This window comes from Malus domestica, chromosome 02, assembly GCF_042453785.1.
Source record: "Malus domestica chromosome 02, GDT2T_hap1".
In the NCBI taxonomy this organism is placed as follows: domain Eukaryota; kingdom Viridiplantae; phylum Streptophyta; class Magnoliopsida; order Rosales; family Rosaceae; genus Malus; species Malus domestica.
In genome coordinates, this window is record NC_091662.1 from 12,338,733 (window position 1) to 12,361,465 (window position 22,733).

General features: G+C 37.8%; 3 protein-coding genes and 1 long non-coding RNA gene across 5 annotated transcripts; 2 read left to right on the top strand and 2 right to left on the bottom strand.

Annotated features, from left to right (window-relative positions):
• Positions 1-4,007: 4,007 nt before the first annotated feature.
• On the bottom strand, positions 4,008-7,021 carry LOC103401849 (BES1/BZR1 homolog protein 2-like). Its single transcript, XM_008340561.4, has 2 exons — positions 6,105-7,021; positions 4,008-5,366 (listed from the first exon to the last, which is right to left on the bottom strand). Exons 1-2 carry the CDS (start codon positions 6,327-6,329, stop codon positions 4,641-4,643), a joined length of 951 nt encoding a protein of 316 aa, XP_008338783.3. The 5' UTR covers positions 6,330-7,021; the 3' UTR covers positions 4,008-4,640.
• Positions 7,022-13,425: 6,404 nt separating this feature from the next.
• On the top strand, positions 13,426-14,624 carry LOC139189579 (uncharacterized). The gene is made up of 2 exons (XR_011573347.1): positions 13,426-13,830; positions 14,128-14,624. It is a non-coding gene; the product is annotated as an uncharacterized lncRNA (long non-coding RNA).
• Positions 14,625-15,360: 736 nt separating this feature from the next.
• On the top strand, positions 15,361-18,808 carry LOC103401863 (uncharacterized). Its single transcript, XM_008340577.4, has 4 exons — positions 15,361-15,877; positions 16,597-17,205; positions 17,372-17,547; positions 17,923-18,808. The coding sequence occupies exons 1-4, from the start codon at positions 15,873-15,875 to the stop codon at positions 18,519-18,521; spliced, it is 1,389 nt and encodes a 462-aa protein (XP_008338799.2). The 5' UTR covers positions 15,361-15,872; the 3' UTR covers positions 18,522-18,808.
• Positions 18,809-19,080: 272 nt separating this feature from the next.
• On the bottom strand, positions 19,081-22,174 carry LOC103401872 (NEDD8-conjugating enzyme Ubc12-like). Of its 2 annotated transcripts, none has more exons than XM_008340590.4 (6): positions 21,793-22,174; positions 20,950-21,057; positions 20,161-20,269; positions 19,719-19,797; positions 19,495-19,611; positions 19,081-19,391 (listed from the first exon to the last, which is right to left on the bottom strand). In XM_008340590.4, exons 2-6 carry the CDS (start codon positions 21,050-21,052, stop codon positions 19,254-19,256), a joined length of 546 nt encoding a protein of 181 aa, XP_008338812.1. In that variant the 5' UTR covers positions 21,053-21,057; positions 21,793-22,174; the 3' UTR covers positions 19,081-19,253. The 2 variants fall into 2 exon arrangements, with proteins under 2 accessions (XP_008338812.1, XP_017180043.1); XM_017324554.3 differs by having other exon boundaries at positions 20,950-21,103; positions 21,793-22,031.
• Positions 22,175-22,733: the final 559 nt, after the last annotated feature.

The following is a 22,733-nucleotide window of genomic DNA, read 5'->3' on the forward strand; positions in this document are numbered from 1 at the left end:
ACCACCCCTAGTTTCTGCAGTGGTGATTCTGGGTTTTTGGGGGAAAGGGTTAGAGGGAGTTTCAATAACAAGCTTTGGGCTAATCAGTTGAGAACTGACAAGAGGAAGGTGATACCTGGAGCTGTTCTTGTTGTTCTTACCTCAAAAGATGCCGAGGCTGTCGTAAGTTAATCCTTTCTTATGTTCGATTGCCCATTTGATAATTATTTAGATGAATAAGTAATTTGTATGATCATTGCTATTTGTGTATGTTAATATTTGTTATTTCGTTAACTTTATATGTATGATGAATTATGAAAAATATTTTCTTAATCATGGGTTCGGTCTCAGACTCTGCAAATGCCATCGTTACCTAGGCGGAGAGTAGACCTGAAAAATGTAGCTTCGATTATATTAAGACGAGGAAGAAGAAGTTGCACATGTCAAAGTACAATTTTACTCATGTATTAACAGATAGTTAACGAAAAAATCATTTTTGGACTAAATTTGCTAATGGAGTACACCACAAGGGTTTAAATCCGAGTTTTTTTAGCATATGGGTTATCTTCCAAATACGTTATGACCACATAAATCATTTATCCAATTTGGCCAAGATGATATATATTAACTGACAAAGAAAGCAGTAAGTCTCCAGACTATTTTATCTTTATTTGGTGAGGGTGACAATACTTTTCTGGATGCTGTTCATTTCCAATTATTTCAAGAGGCATTCATATGAAATGCTACAAGTGTGCGACCAAAAGGATCGGCATGAGAGAAAGATTACAATAAACGATGACAATCAGATAAATGATTTTATTCTAGTTAATATCATTTCACGTTTTGTTTTAATTTCTTACGTATTAGTAAACATAGAAGATATCCACAATGTTCTTCTCTTAATTAACTCTCTTCTGTTTACCACCCAAATCCTAGAGGCTTAATGATGATATCAATCATTTGATAATCAAACAGATTCCCCACCAACCCTTTGATCTAACTGATGAATTATCATTCAAAACCAGAAAGCAACCACGCAAAGAAAAATCCCAGAATTAGTGTACGAAGGTTTTACGCCAATCGGTCACAACATGCATGATTCACGTTTTGAAGAGAAACGTTGGTTTTTATTTGGTTAGAAGTTGATTCTGTTTTGTTCTCGACTTCTTGCACTAGCTCTCCTCAATTAGTTCCTTGGCAATTGAGGGTGGAGTGGAGAAATTGCTTGTATGGAATTTCCCAATATATTTTTTATCTTCTAACATTTGTAGAGAAGGTAATCAAGTCGATGATACCCTTACAAATCATGGTTCCTCTTTTATTTGTCTTGTTTGGAGGATTCTCCTCCTAATTTTATATTGCCATATTACCAACGTGATTCTGTAGGGCTTCCACACTATCGTTTTAGATAGGTTTCTTTTGTTAGCCTTGTCATATCTTGTATTGATTGTTGGAGGGTTCGTTTGTTACATCTATTGTCGTTGTTAGAATTAGACTTTATATCCCCCTTTATGTTTGTAATTTTCTTAATCTTTAATAACTCTACCTCTTTGTCATTTCCCATAATAGCAATGTTGGAGTAACGAGTGTAATCATGTGTATGTTGGTACACTAATGTTTGCAGTATACTAATTTATAGTGTTAATCTAAGTTTACTATTCTAAAATTTCTTAATTTTTAACATTTAATACATCAAGTTTTTTTGTCTTTGATTGATACCTAAAATCATAATTTTGGAACACTTTGATATATCCGTTAAGTTTTCAGATAGAGTTTCTGTTAGCTAATGATGTGGCATCCATATGGACAATAACTGGACGCCACGTGTCAATATGGTCCACGTGAATATTAAAAATTTTAAAAAGAAAAAAAAATAGTCTGATGACTCTCTTTTGGAGCTCCGACTATGGAGCTAGCTCTGCAGATGTCCGCAACCTTCCCAAAAAAAACCACCTCACCCATTACCGCCACTTCAAATTTCTCACAACCCAAAACCACTACACCTCTCTCTTCCCCCATTTCTCTAAAAACCCACAACGGCCAGAACAACCATTAATAGGCCCACTAAATTTCTTCATCTTCTTCTTCCTCCTATCTTTCAAATTTGGGGTTTTTTTTTTCCATTTTCAAATTTAGGGTTTTCTGGGGGCGGGTTTAATAAGTTTGGATGGTTGAAATTGATTGAATTTGGGGATGGAAGTCGAAGATGGGAGATTTTTGGAATGGAGGCAGAGAGAGGGAGGGCTTTGAAAAATTGGGATCTGGGGTGAAAGGGTTAGAAGAAACCCCAGAGAGGTGAGAGGCTTTGAAAAATTTGGAGGCTGGGGGTGAGAGTCTTCGAGACTTTTCAGGTTTTATTTTTTAATTTTTAAAATTGATGTAGGGCTATATTGACAAGTGATATTCAGTTGCCAAGTATTGTTTGAAGAAGAAAGGAAGAAGGAGAAAAGGAATAAGAAAAGAATAAAAGTAGAGAAACAAAAAGTAAAAAAAAAAACAAAATTATTAATAGATTTCAAGGAAACTGAAATCGACAAAGAAAAAGAAAAACCCACCTCTTTTACCGTCTTTCCCTCTCCCTCCAATGGTTTCCAACCTCCTCAAAGTTCACAAACAACGAATTGTCTAAACTCTATAGGAACCATCAACCTCAAATGAAATCTAGTGAAAGAAATAAAAGAAAAGAGGTCGCATTGGGGCCCAAAGCCCCAAGGAAAAACCTTCGAAATCATAGGCATATAATACTGGACAAGGATTGTCTGTCCTCCCGTGCCCTCCTGTTTGTGTGGTCACAGTTAAGCCACGTCAACATTTTATATTACTATTCATTTTTGTATTATTATCTCTATAAAAAAATATATAAAATGTTGACGTGGCTTAACCGTGACCACACAAAACAAAAAAGTATGGGAGAGCACTAGAAGTGGGAGGGCATACAATTCTTGTCTTATAATACTAACTTTTCAGCGTGAAAATTCAGTTAGGATGGCCCGGGACCATCCTGGTCCGCTCGGCCTCACATCATTTCTATGCTGCGTTACATGTTTTTGAGTGTTTTATTTTTGTTGCAATTTTGACAAGCAGTCAAGCACCCCAAGAGCCTTGCGAGAGTAGATTGTACAGTATCTACAGTCAACTTACCAATACAAACTGTCATGTATGGAATATAATTATAGAAACCATGCTCTAACAGCAGTCACAAATCTGGAAAATAAATGATGCGTGGATTTGTAGCAAATGTTACACCACCTGTGATTATACAAAGGTATCTCTACTAAGGGGGTGGGAGAGTGCGCTAACCCTCACACTTCCAAGTAAAGAACAATACTATTAAACCGTAGTACTATGTGGCAGCTGATCCATTTTTTTGAAAAAGAAGAATCAATTGAATATATTAAAAGGATTATCAATTAATTTGCAAGAGACGAAGCGTTTTCCCTGTAGAAGAAAATCAAGCGAATCAAGGTTTTCTGAACCACCAAGACACACAATCATATTTAGAGGACTATTTGGAACTTGGGGGCAATCCGGTCAAAAGGGGAGATCCATCCACCAATAATTGGGGAAGCAGCAAAGTTATTGAATTGGTTGGTACACTGACTTAGACATCAAGCGTGGCTTAGGTCACATGGACTTCCACAAGATACATATTATCACATGCCAAAGGGTCCCTCTTGGAGGTTTCCCTTCTGTGAGAGATGCTTTTGACCCACACAACTCACAAGAACAAGGCAACAAAACACTACATGACTACAGACACAAGAAACTCATCACTCACTCCATCACTTTGCTGCTTTGCATATAAATGGATAAGAACTCGAAACCCTAATCGGCACGGAAGGACATGGAACTACTGCTTCAAACATTCAAACTTACTGCATCTCTCATGCATCCTGATCATCCCACCCTTCTGTCCTTCCCAGTTTATGATTGTGTTCATGAAATCACAGCTGATAATTCACTAAGCATGCGATGAAATTAACTTGCAATTTGAGTTACGAAGATGATCTAATAAGAACTTGTAAACATGGACTGAAAGATTTTGATGTTATGAATTGCTAATAATACAGTACTAGAAGGTAAGGAAATAGAGAAGTTTCTAACAAGATAGATAGATCTAATAATTTTAACTACCTCCAAGAAATTTGAGCATGGGGTTGTCCAATAGAGTCTACAAATGATAGCTCGCGAGAAGATGCGATGCATTCTCTGTGTTTGAAGCTGGTGAAATAATCCCACTGATGACAACTTGACAAGGGGTCTATCAGTGAAGAATTGAAGAAGATACTTCAAACATATCGAAGGGAACTAACACCCCCGATTTCAAGTTCTTGCTTGATTCTCTTTCCCACACATGGAGTATTTCAGATTCAGAATTGCAGGCCTTCTTATGAATTGCTAAATCCCTCCTTAACCAACAAATTCCATAGGAATTGATTCCTGTAATGCTCCACGAGAGAGTAAGCTGTACATTTAAAGAAATACATAATGCACCAAATAGGATTTTGATGTCCCCCAATGGTAGCAGAACCAAAGTAGACACCAAGCGATGCTCTACTCAGCTGCCAAAGAAAACCAATTACCATTGAGAAATGCACACAACATGTTAAGATATTCCCTCCTGATTTTATAAATTCTCAAGCTAAAGCTTCGAGTGATTCTTAATGGTTCTTCCCATTTCCAAGTGTGAGCTCCAGATCATCCGCTCCTACCTCATGTATTCTCTCACCCTCCCAAGCTTTCACTGTGCCACTCTCAAACTCAAACTCCGAGCCTCGTCCCCTCTCTGCAGTGCTCCCCCATCCCATCCCCACATGGGCTTCAACAGCATTCTGAAGAACATTCTGCTCAGCCACTGGTTTCATAAGATTAAATGTGGGCGAAGGCGGAGCAACTGCAGGCGCCCCTGTCTGAAAACTGACCCAACGACCAGAGTCCACAGTGGAAGCATCAGACTCATCACATTCTGGTATTGTGGCAGGTGTAAGATGGTGGCGACGTGTAGGACTTGAAGGGGCAGAGGCTGCAAAAAGAGGGTGGCGCAGGGAGTTTATGCAACCATTAGTAAGGGAATCCCAATCAGGTTTTCTCTTTGAACCTCTAGAGGTTGGGGAAGAAAGAGGTGGGGTTACAGGAGCACTATTGGATATTCTAAGAGGAGGAAGATTTGTGGGAATGGAAGCTATGTTGCACAAGAACGGAAGAAGGTAAGAGGAGGGGTTTCCTTCGAAACGAGTAGGACTTGGAAAAGAGGAGGATGATGGACTGGCATGGTAAGATGGTACGGGACTTGGGAAAGCTGAGGATTGTGGACTTTGTTGAATAGAAGAACACGCACTCATATTTGTTGGAGTGCCTGCAATTTCCATTGGAGATGGCTTGCATCCCTGCAACCAAAACAAGCATTTCAGCACCCAAATTCAACAAACAAAGATTCAATATGAACGAAGAAACCGATTAACAGAATGCTCTATCAGCAAATGTAGCTTTAAATATCATGGGTTTTCTCCTAATATCAATTGAAATTCAATATATTGGCACGTGGAGCAGAGTAAATTGATGACCTCCTGAATCCTTAGAACAATGAAAAACGGATCCTTTCGGGAACAAACATTGGAGATCTCACAAAAGATTGAAAACAAAATTGCATGATTAAATCTTAACTTTCAACAAATCAAGACAAATTCATAATCCCTTTTTTAAATCTAGAGAGAGACCCAATTCATGATATCCAGATCCTAACTCATGGGAACCAAAACAGAGAAACAGATATACAAAAACCAAGAGGGTTTTGTTATTTTGTGGTATAGATTAATTTGTGAAACAAAAAACAAATTCATTCAAACAATTAAAAGCTTCCCACTGATTAAGATTAACAAAAAAACAAGCTCAGTAAGCTGGAATCACCAAGTTTCAATCCACACCTCCTTATCCAATGATCATCAAAGACCAAAATCCAACTGGGATTCAACAAGAAAGCAAGGATTCACAAAATCAACCAAAACCAAGTCCACTATGAATTGCATGCAGAGATCTATGAAACCCAAAAGCCAAAAGCAAAAACCCAATTAAAAAAAAGCCGATTCAGCTAAATCTGCATAACAGTCAAATGAAATCCCACAAACCTTGCGGTAGGTGGTGCCATCTTCTTCCACAACCCAGCCAGCTTCAGCACAGAGAGCTTTCAAGACCTCGTTGTTATCGCAGTGCTTGGGAAGCTTGTAGCTTCCCTGAGCTCTGAGCCCAGAATATATCTTGGCAGCAATGGCTCTCCTCCTCCTCTCTCTCCTCTTGTTGTTCTCTCTCTCCTTCCATGTTGGTAACCTCCCCGACGACCCACCGCCTGTCATTTTAGCTTTTCCTGGTCGACCACCTCCTTCCTTTCTGAGCTTTCTCTCTCTAGATTCTGTTTTCTCGTGGGAGATAGAGAGAGAGGGGGGGTGTGGCGAGCTGCAGTGGGAAGGGGAGGGAAGAGAAGAGGGAAGCAGTACTTTTGTGGCTGTCTCACGAGGAAAGTGCTCTCTTTATTCAAAAGGAGTATTATTGAATGAAAGAAGAGAATTGCCACAAATAAAAAAGAAAAACAAATGTCTCAAAATATGGAACTTTCTTTTAGCTCACAGATTAAAGTTTTATGTTAATATTATAAAATATTATATTAAAAATATGAAATATCAGAGAGTTTATAAAGAATTTCATTTTTAAGAGTCTCATTAGCATTTCTTAGTAAAGAATCCGAGTGGCATTTCTCCTCTTCATATAATAATGCCCTTTGAAAGGGTAATTAAGGTTTCATTAGGATAATTAGGGTTTATTCACGCATATCGTGCAAATTGGATTTGGAAGGCAATTTTTTCATGAGAATAGGGTAATTAGGGTTTCATCAGGATAATTGGGGATTATTGTTTAATGTTAATGAGATGGGATTTTCTTATGGAATCCAAATTTTGGGTAGTAATTCCAATTAAGATCGATCTTTCTCTCCCGCTGCTGTCTTCCGACATCCATGGCTCTTTTCAGACTATCTTCTACCTATCCCCTTGGGTTATGGCCTCTCTCTATCCCACTATTTTTTAGATCTGCAACCATATTTTCTAACCGCGTTTCGCGGCTCTCTTGGAAGGTGTGTAGAGCGTCTGCTCGGGTGGTCACACCACCACCTTCCATCTATGTGCCTTTGTTGGCACGATTACTTTGCGGGATGTTCCTCCCATGAGTTTCATTTACTTGACGGTTGCGGATTTGGATTTTGTGGCATGATGGAGGAGGGTGGAATCTTCTTGATTTCCGGTTTAGAAGCTTCGTTTGGTTGGATTCCAGTGACTGCAAGAGACCGGGATTCGTGGTCGGGGCGTCTGTGTTTCTAGAGTTTTTTGTTTGTTTTTGCTCAATCTTTAGGTTGGGCCTTTTGATTTGGGATTCATTTTGCAGATTTAAGCTCTATCTGTATATGAATCTCAGTTTGTAAATGTTTCTTGTGTTGATAATGAAAAATTTTGCCTTTGTACCCAAAAAAAAAAAAAAAAAAACGTTTGGGATCCATGTTCACATAAAGGATCAAAGCCAGACGAACCCTAGACCACTCAAAGTGATGCGTTAGAAGTAGACCAAATTATATTCACTCAGACAAAAAACTGTAATCCCAACATGTCAAAAAAAACTCTACTTCCAGTTCCAAAACGGGGCAAGTGATATGGTTGACTCAATCACAAGGTTTCGACCATATTAACAGCTCAAAGCATGGATTTTCTTGGTGTGTTTCGGAATATCTTTTCGTTAGAGCATAGTAGAATTTTTGGCCAACGCAAACTGAGTTGTGCACCTCAATTCCATCATTTTCATCGATTTAGGTCCCCCTAACAAGTCATGCATCATACAAAAAGTGTCTACTATTGTAGATGTCAAATGAGTTGTCGACTTAACAGTATATGTTAAGTAGTTGAATATTGGTACACATTCTAATATGTTAGACTTTTTTTTCTTTATCGGGGTTTTTGTCACCTGGCTACATACTTCTCTTGACGCTTAATGACAAAGCTTAAACAAGCTTAATCTTAAAGAACAACAATAATGAAATCCATAAGAAATATGAAACAAAAATCTCAAATTTTATAAATTGATAGTTTGATAAGATAACAAATTTCACACTGACAACGTAAAAAAAAAAACTGGAAAAGAAAAAAAAAACCCATATCTTATGGCAAGGCGGTGAGTTTGATGTGCATTGCCGTTTTCTTTGAAACTAATGGGTCATGACCCAATTCGACATCACGTTTAATTGATTAGAAAGAAAATGTGTTAAGTTTTTTGCGATGAAAATAAGTACTATTAATCTATGATTGAGCTCAACTAAAGAGATGTTTGATGATCTCACTCGTTATATTGTCATGAAATGTTATAAATGTTCTTTGCAAATCAATTAAAAATCATCAAACTTAGGTTATCAATGATCGGATTATAAAGACTCGTTAAGGTTCTATTTGTTTTCTCGAGTGCAGAGAAGATTAAAAAGATGTTGTCTCTCCGGTCTTTAGGGTTTCCTGTGGAGTCCTAACATGATGTTCAGTTTGAACGGTACAGTTACAGACAAACAATGAGCTCAAAATTTCACAAGCCACTGGCCTGGCAGTCGCCTCCACACGTGCGACACACAAACCTATATAAAAAATTGTAGCAAAACCCCTCCAGGTCCCCCCACTCAAAGTCCCCACGCCACCCCAACTCAGCCATCTACGACGGGGACCACGACGACCTTTGACGTGTCCACCAGTAGCTCTCCATGTGACTGTGGTTCCCACCTAATCTCTTTTCCTTGTCCTTTTTGTTTTATTGTTTTATTGTTTTTTGTTTTTGTTTTTGTTTTTTTTTTAATACAAGTCACATTTCTAATGAAGCTGCTACAATGAGGACTAGAATTATCTCCGAGTTCCAATCTACGAAAGTAATAATTCAATAATCAATAATTAATTTATATAATTTGATTTTAATAGTTTGATTTCTTTAACATTACTCGAAACTGGTTCATCTCAACCGTAGAAATGTAAGATTCATACACTTAGGTTTTGAATGCAATGCTACAACACCAGACTACCCGTGGTGCTTGACTATTTCAAATTACGTGCAACAAACGAAAGATGTCACATAATGTATGAGAAGAACAATTAACAACTAAGTTAATGTATGAGAAGAACAATTAACAACTAAGCTTTTAATTAACTCTTAAATCTAAATGAATTAACAATCAGCACGTGGGAATCCAACTTTTTTTTTTTTTTTTTTTTTTTTGAGAGAGAAATACGATATTTGATATTCATTGCAAACAAAGCAATACACGTGGGGATCCAGCTAATTAAGCGAGCTAGCTGCTGGGCTGCTGGCCAGAGGCTGAGTCAAGTCGTTGGGGGCGTGAAGGCAACAAGACCTGGCACACGTGCCGTTTATGCGGGGACTAACGCCCATGTCCGTCTTCGTTTTTCTAGAAAGTAGGAAGGGACCTCTCTGCTTCTTATTTTGGTCTTATCCATTGGTCCAAGAGACCACGTGGGGGTCCATAGGCCCAAACCATCCCCTGTAACAAATAAATCTATCATTATAGTCCAAAATAAGCGATAGATTGTTTTGGTGGATTTGAGGTTCTCTCAATTCATCGAGTTTCAAATTCAAAACTTTCTCTTTTTCATAACTTATAAGAATTCAATGTACATTATTTTGTCATTTGTCAAAAAAAAAAAGGAATAAAATTGTCCTAAAGTTAATTACCATTTCATCATGTACTTTTTTTTTCCAAATTGTTTTTTTTTTTTAATAAATAGTTAATATAAAGGAGCCTTAGGCTATCTCTAACCCAAGGGTGGGAAATCCTAATTTTTTTTAAAGAATTACGATATTCATTAAAGAGGAGAAAACGTATAAAGCAAGAGGATAGCGTGCATAAAAGGGCCTCGATAAAAACCTTGCCGGGAATTTTAACCTGGTCCAAGGAAAAAGAGTGTCCCGCGTAAAACAACTTAACTATAGTTAGCTATCCTCAGAAAGCATTAAAGTTATTGTAAACACGAATATTCCTGCAATGAAAGAGACAAGAACACGTGTACAAAATAATATTTGTATTAATGATTTAGGGGTTACAATCTCTTTTACAAATTTAGTCTCTGATTCGATCTTCGTAACGTGTAGATTTGTTGATGGCTTGATCTTAGGATGAACAGGTGATGAACGATGAACGCTTTCTTCAAGGGGCCATTGGGGCTTGATCTTGAATTGGTGGAAGTTCCTCAAGGGCAGTTGGGGCTTGATCTTGAAGGAGGATTTGACGAAGAACGAAGAGAGCGTTCTTGATCATCCGGGATTTACTTGGAAGCTTTAGAGTTTCAAAGCTTTAAGGTTTTCGTGTGATGTGAATTGGTGAATGAAAATGAATGCATTGGCTTCCTATTTATAGAATTCAATGGGCAACAGCCGCAACACTGTTCCCCTCATGTCGAATGAAGATTGTCGTTGCATGAACAAAACTTCATAGGAGAATACGATTATCATTGATGAGAAGACCCAAAATGGAGAGATCATAGCCCTCCCCATTCATTGCCGTAAGAGTCAAGCTGGAATCCCCTTCGAAAAAGATCCCTATGCTGCATGAAACTATTTCTTGAGCAAATTACAAGGCTCGCCGAGTTGCTAAGAGCTCTGCCTGCAGCGCTGAACTGATGTCTTCCTCAACAGTTTCAAGACTCACTAAAAATTCACCACTATGTAAGTTATATTCTGAAATCACAACAATAAGACATTAGGATCACGAATAAATCAACTCAATATAAAATAGAGATTGACTAATTATATTAAACTTATATATAGAATACGGAACACATGGTTATAAAGATGAAGCCATTGATCGTTGCGAACAAAGTAGAAGTAATCTTCTACTTCCACTACCTCTCAATGAACTCTACTAGTGAAATAGGCTTGTAGTTTTCTTGAGTTTCAGTTGGTATGGAAGCAGGGACTGCTCCTTGGTTATAGAGCTTGGTTTCAACCAATTCCTCCCTATTATCGGAAAAGATATCAACCCAAATCATATCTAATCAATTAGAGTCTCATCATGACTCTTATTCCTTGTATTTACTTAATAAAGGTCCATAATTGATTGCATGTAATTAGGACTCCAATATGTTTATTTCCTTAAGGCACCGAGAGTCCTAGAGATTTTATTAGCTTGATTGCCAAGTCAACCATTCCCTCAATTATTCTAAGCATAATTCATTGTCATTCACAAAATGGTTTTACATTCTCCCACTAAAATGTCAATGACAATACCGCAACAAGATAAATATATATGGTGATCACTTGAATCCACTAAAGTGTGCAATCATACCTTTCAAGTAACTTGTCACTTTAAGACTAAATGCAGAACCAAGGAAATCAAGGCACACATTGGACAGTTCCTTGCACTCCATGATTACATGCACACTAACTCAAAACACTATGTTACTAACAAAGTCATGATATCAAGAGCTAATAGTCAAAACATTAGCTCACAATAGTCGAAAAGTAGTTTACAAAAGAACTCAACAACGTTGGTAACAAAATCCAACTTTTCTATCAATTTAGAATATAATAAGAGAACAAGTAAAATACAATAGGGGTGTGCTATCCACAATCCTCATTTTACTTCTCACACATCATTTGATAATTTTTGTCTGTTGATCTTCTTCAATTCATTCAATCCGACAACAGAAAATTAAAAAGGTGTGTGAGAAGTAAAATGGGGTGTGTGGATATCACACCCCAATATGATATACTGTTTACAAAATCAAGATCTCTTATTAAAACTTATGAACAAAATTTAAACAAAATTTACTCTTAAAGTATCAGCCACTAAAACTTCAAATTTTCAATACAAAAGGTAATATTTTACTCCCACTGATTAAAAGAGACAAAATTATATAAATTATTATTACTCCCACTGATTAAGAGAGTAAAAAAAACTTTGTAAATGTTTACAAAATGAAACAGATACCTTTCAAATTCTCCCATTAGCAAAACATTAGTCATGGGATCTAGAACATAAAATTTATGAGCTCAACATCTTTATTCTAGATATTTGTAGAGAAGTGATTTTTGTGACTGAAAAACTATACAAAATTATTTGGTCATTTTTGTTCATCTAACAATTAAAAGAAATAGAAAACTTTAGCTGAATGTTTTCTTATTGCATCAAAAGCATATAATTCCATAATCATCTTTGGACATAAACTAATTATATTAGGTTTGCATAGCTAAAACAAAAACTACAAGGGAAAACGTGTCATATAAGCGAGAAGGAGGCCAAAACACTCCCAAGATGGGTGACCTACTGGGAAGTTGTCTGTGAGTTCCCAAAAACAAAACCGTGAGGGAATGGTAGGCCCAAAGCCAACAATATTGTGCTACAGTGGTAGAGTGGGCCCGGGATGTGGTGGACCCAGGCTGGGATGTAACAAAACGTATATAGCTTCAACACTTTTGAGCAGATGAAGTATATACAATCTTGTTAATTCCATGTTTCATTATACATTGATTTATAGATGTACTGAATAAGAAAACACTTTTGAGCAGATTAATTATCTATCACTAACATATAAATCACAAGTCCAATTTCTTGAACAACAAACAAGAATTAATGTCACATCCCGCCCTGGGGTCCACCACATCCCGGGCCCGCTCTACCATCGTAGCACGATATTGTCCGCTTTGGGCCCCGACTACGCCCTCACAATTTTGTTTCTGGGAATTCACATGAGAACTTCCCAGTGGGTCACCCATCATGGGATTGCTTTTGCACGCTACTCGCTTAACTTCGGAGTTCCGATGGAACCCGAAGCCAGTGAGCTCCCAAAAGGCCTCGTGCTAGGTAGAGATAAGAATATATATTTAAGGATCACTCCCTGGGCGATGTGGGATGTTACAATTAATAAGCAAAAATTTAGTCTCACATTTTTTAACTAATTACCTATATTTATGAGGTTAGTCAGTTTTTTTCATATACATGTTAGGGACATATAATTCTCACCCCCTAACTTTATAATTTGTTAACTTTGTATTTCTTTGAATTATTTTTTGCTAATAATTTTGGAATTAGTTTTTGTATAATCTATCTTGTTTTATTTTTTATGAACATTTTAATGTAAAAAAATTCAAATTCCCAAAAAAAAAAATTAAAGATATTTTTTTACCATATCACAATTATTTTTGACATACTATGAGCTGTGGGATCTTTTTTTACCGTTAAAATTGATCACATTTGATATGAGTTGTTGGATTTAAAAGGTTACCGTTGAAAAAATAGTTCAAAACTGACCGTTGGATTGCAACGGTGAAAAAATATGGGGCACATAATAAAGATCCGTTGGAAAGTGATGTAACTCGGCGTGCCACACTGGATAATAACCCAAGAGCTAGCGATCTACAACCATTGAATGCCAACAATGCGCCAATTCTTCTAACCATAGAAAGCCTGCTTGTTGTGCGCTCACCCGAAAGGATCTCTCTGCCCTATTCCTTCTGGCGTGGAGACCACCCTTTTCTGCCCCTTCACATGATGCTTCTGCAAGCTGGGGCTCTCAGCCCACTTGCTTTCCTTATCCATGTGGCTGCCCCGTCGGTGGGAAGGGGGCGGCGGGGCGGGGTTGCAGACCCAAATACCAACCCGAAAACCAAAATCCTAATTTCCCACTCCCAAAATTTGGGTTTTTATATTTTATTTTATTTTGTTTTGTTTTGTTTTGTTTCCCACCCCTGCTGGAGACAGCCTAGTGTGCAACGATAAAAGTTAACTAGAGTTACGAAATCCTTGTCCAAATAATTTTATTGTATAAGGTGATGGTTTTTTAATTTTAATTTTTGTTCACAGCAATGCTACACATGATTTAAAACTTGTGTGTTATTTTTGCCATTTATATTGTGAAAAGATCCATGAATAAACGCTGCCTTCAAAGTTTCAAACCCAAAACACTAATTCCAACATACAGATTAAGCATGTACTGCTAATTTAATTGAATTTTGTTAACGAATATGGAACTCGTATATAGAAAAATAATAGATCAAGCATCTTCTTGTCAATGGCTCTATTGTGCTTACATTATTGTTCTTCGTTTGTTGGCAATTCTCGTGCAGGCAGCTTAAGAATTCATGGTCACAGTGCCCCGAATTGGAAGCCACAGCAAGGCCAAGGGCATGGATTCACTTGGACTGTCCCATTTCCGGCCTGGTTTTATCATCACATCGGTTTACAAGGCATTTGGGTTTCACCCAACTGGATTTGGCTGCCTTTCGATTAAGAAATAAGTAATCGGATGCCTCCAAAATCAGCCGGGTCAATAGGATCTGGAATGGTGAAGGGCTGATAACGTGTTGTGACCTAAATCTGAAGAGAAAGAAAGAGTGTGCGACAACGAGAAGATGGAGGAAAGGCTGTAGGAATTCTGTGTTATGATTTCTCATGCCTAGTGTCTTTATTAATAGTAGTAATGAGAAGAGGCTCTCCAAGTAAAACAGAGTCGGGCGGTGGGCTGAGGGCCTGGGACCTAGTGCTTAAGTGGTTAGGCGGATGCCTAGGCAGACAAGGCAAATTTAAACAAATTTATTATATATCGTATAAATAAGTACCTATTTATACTTATATGTGTGTGTATATATATATATAATTGTATTAAAATACATAAATTGCTAAATAAAATGAAATATTATAAAATATTAGAACGTTGAAAACATAGGGTATAATGAATGTTCATTCAAGTATTTAATAAGTCTCTTATATTTTATTAAAAAAATAAAAAGAAAAATAGAAGTTATTAATTTTCTGTCTAAGTGAAAGTCGCGATCTTATAGAGTGCATAGGCAGGTCTAGACCTAGGCGAACTAGGTAGACGCCTAAGCAGGTCAAGACGTAATTTCTTAATTTTCAAATGCCTAGAGATAATCGGAACGTTAAGTCAATGACCAACTGTCTAGCACCTGTGCGAGAGCCTAAACAGCGCTAGATAGAGATTTATAGAACTGTACTTAAGATTTACATAATAACACTGTTAAATTTATTATAACACACTTATCAAACTCACACTAATCCAAATCAAAGTTCTAATGTCAAATTCTTATGTCTAGACATCATCATTACCTAAACACGTGGACGGCCTAAAAGCAACCAAGACATGAGACACGCAGCCGATTTGGACAAATTCTTCAACGTCGGTCATGAACCATAGTATCCAACGGTCGAAATCGAAAGCTACCCACGTTTGCCCATTGCCCTGTACTTTGATACTTCAAAGTCAACGACGCCATCAACGAAATCTTAGGATTCATTCGGACTGCTTTTAAAATATGAAAATATTTTTATATCTAATCCTTAATAAAAATACAAATAAATTTAAAAAAAACACTTAAAAGTGCTTCTTGGAAGGAGAACCAGTGTACTTATTGTAAAAAGTACTTAAAATGCTTTTGAAACATAAAATAATTTTTTCTAAAAACGTTTTCAACAATTTTAAAAATACATCCAAATGATGAGACTCGTTTTGAAAACAACCGTAAATAACTGTAATAAAATCAATAAATCCGATCGTAATTATTGCAAAAACGTATATTTACTAGATTCCTATGATAGACATAGTCTTTGAATATCCGTTTAGAAATTTGTTGATGAGCCCGTGGGAGGTCAGTTTGTTTAAGGAAAGTTGGGGTGCCTCGTCTCAGATCTTCCATATAGATGCAGAGGGCTTGTCCTTTCGGTTTCTTTGGAGTTTGCACTCGTGGGTTCTTAATTAATTTTGCTTAAGGGCCTTAATTGGGGATTAATCAGATTTCCATCATCTCATACTTCGTCTCGGTCGAAGCCTGGTTTTTTCAGAAGTTTGGAAGCCATGAGGTGAGTTTGATTCTTCCCACGTTGTTGCTGTCCCTTGATTTTTTCCAAAGTTGTTTCCTTTTTTTCTTTTTTTTTCTGGGATTCATGGATTATGAAGCATATATGTGTGTGTGTGTGTGTGTGTTTTCGGTCAATAATTGTCTGGTTCGATTCTTTTAATTTCTCAAATTACCGTTTGTCCAGAGTTTCATGTCCAAATGTAAATTATTGATTTGGTTTTCAACACAATATAGTTTTGACACGAGCTCGTCTAATAACAATTTCGTGTTTAGTTTTTATTTTTCGTTAGAGATAGAAGAAATGCGTGGGAGAAAGGAGAGATGAAGAATTACGGAGGAATAACGGTGGGAGGGACGTGAAAACAATTTTAAGTTGCTTTCACTTTCTAGTTTTCCCTCTTATATCTAGCACAAACCCGAAAAATGAAATCTAAATACGAAATGGTTATCAAACGACCTTCAATTTGTACGTTTTAGAAAATCGGCCTTTGTTTTTCTGATCCACCTTGAATTTTGGAGTGTGTACAATTTCTGTATGTATGACACAAGATTGCAGTGGCCTTTGTTTTAATGTCTGTGCTAGTAAGCTTGTGTGTGTTCTTGATGAAAATGTACTCAGGAATTATGCTCTTGATGTAGCTGATTTCTGTGGAGTAGTTTCACATTGCATTGAGCGGTTGAGTGTCTATCTATATCGTTTAATACGTACACTTTTCACAGGACAAGAAAGATTTTTGGGATTTCGCTGTCTCTCATTCTGATCAATTTGGCTGCTATAATGGAGCGCGCTGACGAAAATCTACTCCCATCTGTTTACAAAGAAGTCAGTGAGGCTTTCAATGCCGGGCCGTCTGACCTTGGCTATCTGACATTCATTAGGAACTTTATACAGGGAATGGCATCACCCCTTGCAGGTGTACTAGTTATTAACTATGACCGCCCTGCGGTTCTTGCAATGGGCACTTTTTGCTGGGCTTTGTCAACAGCCGCAGTGGGTGCAAGTCATTTTTTTTCCCAAGTTGCATTCTGGAGGGCAGTGAACGGCTTCGGATTGGCAATTGTTATACCGGCACTTCAGTCGTTTATTGCTGATAGTTATAAGGATGGTGTGAGGGGAGCTGGATTTGGGATGGTAAGCCTTGTCGGTTCCTTGGGTGGAATTGGGGGTGGTGTTCTGGCTACACTCATGGCTGGTGAACAGTACTGGAATATACCGGGATGGCGCTGTGCTTTCATTCTCATGGCATCACTTAGTTCTCTAATTGGGTTCCTTGTTTTCGCGTTTGTGGTTGACCCGAGAAAAATAGTTACTGACCCGAGTTTTGAGAGGTACGAGATGATCATTTTATCACTTCTGCACCTAATTTCCTTGATTATTTCAGTTTCCAAATCCCTGAACAAATTGTAGCTCTGGTGATTGTGAAAGAAGAAAGAGTTCATTGAATGTGTTCTCAGCATCTATCATTTGTGATGACTTGGTTCCTTTATGTTGCAGGGAAGATTTGATAATTAAGGGACCTACAAGTGCAGCATCAGTTTGGCTGGAGTCTTGGACGGCCATGAAGGCAGTTGTTAAAGTGCGAACGTTTCAAATAATTGTTTTGCAGGGCGTTGTTGGCTCACTACCCTGGACTGCCATGGTGTTCTTCACAATGTGGTTCCAATTAATCGGTATGAGCTACTGAAAATTCTTTTCCTGTTTAAAAGCGCACAATACTTCAAAGGTAGAATTGGCATGCTACTGTTAGCTTGTTAGACATTGATTTGTTTCTCATTTCTAACTACTCGAGCAATTCGAGTGCAATAATTTTCTAGCATGGAAATCAAAGGCCTAGATCCATGAGGTTTTTAGTTTGAAATCTTTCTCATTTCTCACTGATTCATAAATTTCTATGCATATATATTTGTTATTCTGTAGCTTAATATATACTCTGCGTGTCAATGGAACCGCTGTTGGTTCTCTTTCTACCTCTCCTGTCCTTGCTGAGCTACTAACCTTTAACTTTTACCTTCAAGTCATTTGACGACTTTTAATCATTCTGGTAGGTTTTGATCACAGCAGTACGGCAGCCTTGCTCAGTCTTTTTGCTGTTGGATGTGCTATGGGGTCTCTTCTGGGTGGACTAATAGCAGATCGAATGTCACGGATCTATCCTCACTCAGGCCGTATCATGTGTGCACAGTTCAGCGCCTTCATGGGCATCCCCTTTTCCTGGTTCTTACTCAAAGTCATCCCACAGTCAGTTGACAGCTATTACACCTTCGCGGTCACCCTCTTGCTGATGGGCCTGACTATCAGCTGGAATGCTACTGCTGCAAATGGTCCTATGTTTGCCGAGGTTGTCCCTGTCAAACACCGGACCATGATCTACGCCTTTGATCGAGCTTTCGAAGGATCACTCTCTTCTTTTGCAGCTCCCTTGGTCGGAATCCTTTCAGAGAAGATGTTTGGTTACGATGCAAAATCAGTGGATCCGACTAAAGGGTCTACTCGGGAGGCCTTGGCGTTATCACAAGGTCTTCTTTCGATGATGGCAGTTCCGTTTGGTTTGTGTAGCTTGCTGTACACGCCTTTGTATCTGTTTTTCAGAAAGGACCGCGAAAATGCCAGAATCGCCAGTGTCAAAGAGGAAGAGATGACGTGAGAAGTCATTCTATAGTTTGAAGAAGCAATCAAGCACGTGAGACTACCATTTTAGCTTCTCCCAAGCTTTCAGCTGCAATACTGACCAGTTCGAGAAGCCGCTTCGTGAAGCGATACACGTTTACTTCGACACCAAAAGATTTTCGGTAGCAAATTTCCATTTGCACACTAGATCTTGTGATTGATTCAGCATAATTGAGTTGATAGCATGCCGTGAATTGTTCTGAGATTGGCACGTTTATAAGGCTGATTAGGAAATAATAAAACTTACATGCTTCAAAACTGCCATCTGAAATCGCATATGACCATTGAAATCCTGTCATCCAGCGTTTCCCCAAATGCAGTATTGTATGCTCTACTCACTGCAATATATCACTCGAGCACGGATACAGCAAACTACAACCGTACAGGGCCGGGAGCGGAGAAATCGTGCATACAACATGTGCACACAGTACAATGTACGGTCACATGACATGATCAGTTTGATAGTAGATAGAGAGAGAGAGAGAGAGAGAGAGAGAGAGAGAGAGTGTGTGTGTGTGTGAGATAACAAGATAATATTTGGGCAAGTCAAGACACTACAAAGCATTCCAAAAAGTTACAGTGACATACATTTTTAAGCCTCCAACTAAATTGATTGAAAAAGAAACCGCAATCTGCAACAAATATTACAACCACATTTCCGTTCCGAGCACAATGTCAATTGGCACTCCTTGGTGCTACCAAACGAAAGCTATGTGCACCGGGGGAATAAGGTTTGCCCCACATACCCACCGGCCATAGCCCTTCTTACATTAGCTTCAAACATCTTCGGGTTGTCTCTTAACACTGCAGCTGCATCATGATTTAGTGGATCTTCATAATTTGGTTCCTGCAAACAAAATTCAAAGACAAAAATAAGCGACATTCAAATACCAGATGGAAACAAATCATAGGAGTGGAGGACTACAAAGATTCAAGAGAGTCATTAGTACCGTGAAGAGGTGATATAATCCATATATGATAGTGTTTATATTGAGGACAGGTTTCCAATCTTCTCGTAGGATGTTGAGGCAGACATTTCCTTCCAAGTCAATATTCGGATGGTAGACCTGTGAGGGGTTGGAGTACGTACAAGAGAATGTTTCATATAAGCGATCATAGGGAAGAGATGAAGTTAAACAAAACTAAGTGAAAAATATTTTCTTGGCAGCTTTACCTTGGTCTTACACTTGACTTTTGGAGCCTCATGTGGATAGATAGTGGCAACTTGGAACGTAAACATAAAAACACCGCCTCTGTAATGGCAAACGGAAAGATAATGTAGAAAACTGATGGTTATGCTAATTTACAAGACATTAGAAACAACACATATAACTGTTCTCTAGAGGAACAACAATATGAAACCTTCAACACCATTGCTTCTTGTGGTCGTGTTGAATTTATTGTGTAGTTAACTAAAACAATGGTTGCAGGCACTCACATTGTCAAGTGTCTTACAGTTGTAAATTCATGCACACATATATTCATAGACATATTTGTGTGACAAAGTGTTCGTGTATGTGGAAACGAAAGAAGAAACCAACTTCTCTTACAATTGAAAGGTGTCTAAAATAATAAGTTTGGTCAAAATTTTGCAAACAATCAGTAGAATTCCTTACTTGTAATATCCTTCATCCGGACGAATTGTAACCTCAAAGTTCATCAGCTCATCCTTGCCATGAGGATAATGAATGCTACAGGATTTTGGTAAATTCAGCTCAGACATATCTGCATCAGAAGCCCCAAGTCGTCATTTTTTTTTAATTAAACGGATGCGTAGATCTAGAGAAACAATACAACTCCACGCATAGTCCAAAATATAAAAGAGTAAACGTAATTCAGAATGAGAACCAGTTTAAAACCTGCATCCTCAACCAAATTATAACTGATTTAAATAATGACATGTAAAGTTCAATCAAGAATGCTAGAAAAGATTCAGCTGCCATTCCATTTGCTAGGCTTTGTAATCCGAAAAAAAATCATCTCAATTTCGTATATCAACCTGATTTGAGAAAAGATGACACGCTAAGTAGTCATGGTGTTAATCCATTTGCTAAAAACTGTAATGTTTTAATTTGACTAAAAACTCCACCAGCCTCAACACCGCTAAATAATTATTATAGTGGAACCAAGGACCAAGATGGCTGTTTTATTTCACCATTCAAAAACCACTCATAAGCACCAGGCTTAAAAATTTAGTTTCAGTCCAGGACAAACTCCAACTCCTCATTAACCCAAACTAATAAGACAAGTAAACCATCAATAGTAATGAAAACCATCTAACGGAATTGATCCATACTGCTTAACAATCACCAAACTCTTTTTGGAGAAGAATGATGAAAATGTGGAAGTTTCAGTTGCAATATTAAAACACATCAACTGATGTAATCATGACATAGATGGAAAACCTTTATTAAGACGCAATTTTCCAGCAGATTGCTTCGTAACTGGTGAGGCTCCATTGGCGTTTTGTGCTCTCAGCTTTTCCTTTTCTTTGAATAGCCTAATCATATCTCCTGAATAAGAGAAAACAAAACACAATTACCCCCAAAGGGCCCAAATCTGTGACATGGGAAAACAATGGCATAGAACATACAAGATATGTCAGGCGGATCGATACACTACATAATGTCGAAACTAACCAAAAGAACATCAAATGGAGTACACACCAAGCAAGGAAAACATCATCAGGAAACCATAAGAATTGCTATTCACTGGTGACTGGTCCTTTAATTATTTTTGTTGCCCTTGTTTTTGCTGTATTATTTTTTCTTTCTGGACCCTTTAGGGTTAATGGTAATACTCAAAACCCTGAATCAAAATATGATATGATCTCTAACAAATTACAATCTCCTCTAAAATAATAACCCAAAAGTGATCAAACACTTACAAATTAGTCCTTTTTATTAATACCCTTTTTCGAATTAAGTTCTGTTCTCAATCAAAATGAACATAAACGAGTATCAAAAATTTCTAGAGGGAAACAAAACTCAAATCATTCTGAAAAACTAAAACCTAATAAACCCCCATAGTTTACAAACATAATCAACCAATCAGATGTCAAAACCCAAGTGGTACAAATAATAAAATATCAAAATTTGGGGTTTTTGGGGAGGGGGGGGGGTAGGGGCAGAAAAAAGTTGAATACTTTAAGCACCTGATTGGATTGCCTGGAAAATCTAACAGATCAGAAGAAAGAAAGAGACTTGCAGACATATATATACATAATACTGCGATGGGTAGATGCTGACCTGGTAGAGAAGAGAAGCTCTGCAAGGGAAGAGTTGGGGACGAGTGAGAAAGTGAGGAGAGAGCGAGAGAGAGCGAGAGAGAGCAAGGGGGCAGATTTGGAAGGGAACGACCTGTCGTTTATGGGTTTGGGGAACCTTGGAAGATTGATCGTCTCCTCTCCCTGGGGTTTATGCCTGATTTGTTTATGCGGTGGTTTTGGTGTTCCATTATTTATACTGTTTCTTTACACAATCTGGATAAGGAAAAGTTTGGTATGCACTTGCGTTTTGGATGGAAACAATTTAATTAAAATATAATTTTTTTTGTTGCCTATTTTATCTGACAAGGAGAAGGGAGCCGGCGGTAAGAGTAGAGAGAAATGAGAGATGTGTTTGTAGAATTGTAGATAAATTGTGTATTGAGGATGTTTTATCCCCTATGTAACGCATTTATTTATAGTAGTAAAAGAAGAGAAGAAATCATTTATCCCCAAGGAATAAAAGTGCATATAGGAAAGAATAACTATAATCAAATCTAATCTAGGATTTACATAATCACATTTAAACTAGGAAAGTTCACAACACTCCCCGTTGAGTGTGTAAATACTCAAGGTGGATTCAGCATCATGCAGAAGTTAAGTAAGTCGACTTGTCGACACTGATTCTAAGGAACAACGTTTATTCTCAATAAGGTAAGAACTTGCATAAAGTAGTAAATCTCACCCAAAAAAAAAACCCTAAGGCTATGGCAAAAACCCGAGTAGGGACAAAATCCATAGTCTAAGGAAAAATGTGTGAGAAATGCAAAGTCAAAAGAAACGTCTACGGGACGTCATCAGGGACATGACCAACCCAAGATGGGTGCCTCATTAAAACCTGGTTAGGTAGCAAAAATCCAGTGGGAAAAATGCTCCTAATTGTAAGAAAAAGAGTACATTAAGATCAAGTAAGTATCTTCAGGA

Coding starts and splice junctions, on each gene's coding strand:
- LOC103401849 (XM_008340561.4), bottom strand. CDS start 6,329: ATGACAGGCGGTGGGTCGTCGGGGAGGTTACCAACATGGAAGGAGAGA. Junction 5,367..6,104: donor ATGGCACCACCTACCGCAAG/GTTTGTGGGATT, acceptor TTTTGGTTGCAG/GGATGCAAGCCATCTCCAAT.
- LOC103401863 (XM_008340577.4), top strand. Junction 17,206..17,371: donor ACTGACCCGAGTTTTGAGAG/GTACGAGATGAT, acceptor TTTATGTTGCAG/GGAAGATTTGATAATTAAGG. Junction 17,548..17,922: donor AATGTGGTTCCAATTAATCG/GTATGAGCTACT, acceptor TCATTCTGGTAG/GTTTTGATCACAGCAGTACG.
- LOC103401872 (XM_008340590.4), bottom strand. CDS start 21,052: ATGATTAGGCTATTCAAAGAAAAGGAAAAGCTGAGAGCACAAAACGCC. Junction 20,270..20,949: donor AAAATTGCGTCTTAATAAAG/GTTTTCCATCTA, acceptor CTTCTGATGCAG/ATATGTCTGAGCTGAATTTA. Junction 19,392..19,494: donor GATTATATCACCTCTTCACG/GTACTAATGACT, acceptor TTTTGTTTGCAG/GAACCAAATTATGAAGATCC.